This window comes from Bison bison, unplaced genomic scaffold (assembly GCF_000754665.1).
Source record: "Bison bison bison isolate TAMUID 2011002044 unplaced genomic scaffold, Bison_UMD1.0 scf7180017849008, whole genome shotgun sequence".
NCBI lineage: Eukaryota > Metazoa > Chordata > Mammalia > Artiodactyla > Bovidae > Bison > Bison bison.
This window is the reverse complement of record NW_011479581.1, coordinates 5,309-6,155: the sequence shown is the minus strand read 5'-3', so window position 1 is coordinate 6,155 and position 847 is coordinate 5,309. Positions and strand designations below refer to the sequence as shown.

The 847-nt window shown below is 66.5% G+C and overlaps 1 protein-coding gene across 1 annotated transcript in view; it reads left to right on the top strand.

Annotated features, from left to right (window-relative positions):
- Positions 1-6: 6 nt before the first annotated feature.
- LOC104993212 (FACT complex subunit SSRP1-like) overlaps positions 7-847 on the top strand; it is a gene marked incomplete at its 3' end in the record, with an annotated part of 6,143 nt that continues 5,302 nt past the window's right edge. The window contains exons 1-4 of the mRNA XM_010846366.1: positions 7-32; positions 156-259; positions 355-483; positions 689-824. Of these exons, the coding sequence (XP_010844668.1) occupies positions 21-32; positions 156-259; positions 355-483; positions 689-824 (381 nt within the window). The remainder of the gene's footprint in view (positions 33-155; positions 260-354; positions 484-688; positions 825-847) is intronic.

Sequence of the window (847 nt, the reverse complement as noted above, 5' to 3'; positions counted from 1 at the left end):
CCCACAAGGACCAGCGCCAGATGTTCTTTGTGGTAAGCTGCAGCCCCGGGGCTGCCAGGCCTCTGGGAGGAAGGCGTCACCCGTGTCTGTCTAGTTCACCCGCTGGTCCTCCAAGCCCTGGCTGGCGCTGAACCCCGTCGGTCCTTCCCCCACAGATCAGCCTGGACCCCCCCATCAAGCAGGGTCAGACTCGCTACCACTTCCTCATCCTGCTCTTCTCCAAGGACGAGGACATCTCCCTCACGCTCAACATGAACGAGTGAGTGAGGCTGTCCCCGGCCTGGGCAGGGGGCGGGTGCGTGGGTGGGCGGGCGGAAGGCTGCAGTGCCCCCGCCCGCTTCTTGCTGTCCTCAGGGAGGAGGTGGAGAAGCGCTTTGAGGGGCGGCTCACCAAGAACATGTCAGGATCCCTCTACGAGATGGTCAGCCGGGTCATGAAAGCACTGGTGAACCGCAAGATCACGGTCCCGGGCAATTTCCAAGGGTGAGCACGCCGGCCTGGGCTGCTGCCTGCTGTGGGGGGCGGGGGGTGCACTCCCAGGTGACCCCCTGCTGGGAACACCGCCCCCGCGGGGCCCTGGGTGGGCGGTCGCTGGAGGGGGCAGCCCCTTGAGGCTTACACATTGGGGGGCCTGGGGCATGCTGTGCGCCTGCTGCCCAGGTGGCACTGACCGTGCCCCCCCCCCCAGGCACTCGGGGGCCCAGTGCATCACCTGCTCCTACAAGGCCAGCTCAGGGCTGCTGTACCCCCTGGAGCGGGGCTTTATCTACATCCACAGGCTGCCCATGCACACCTGCTTCGACGAGATCTCCTTTGTCAACTTCGCCCGCGGGACCACCACCACGCG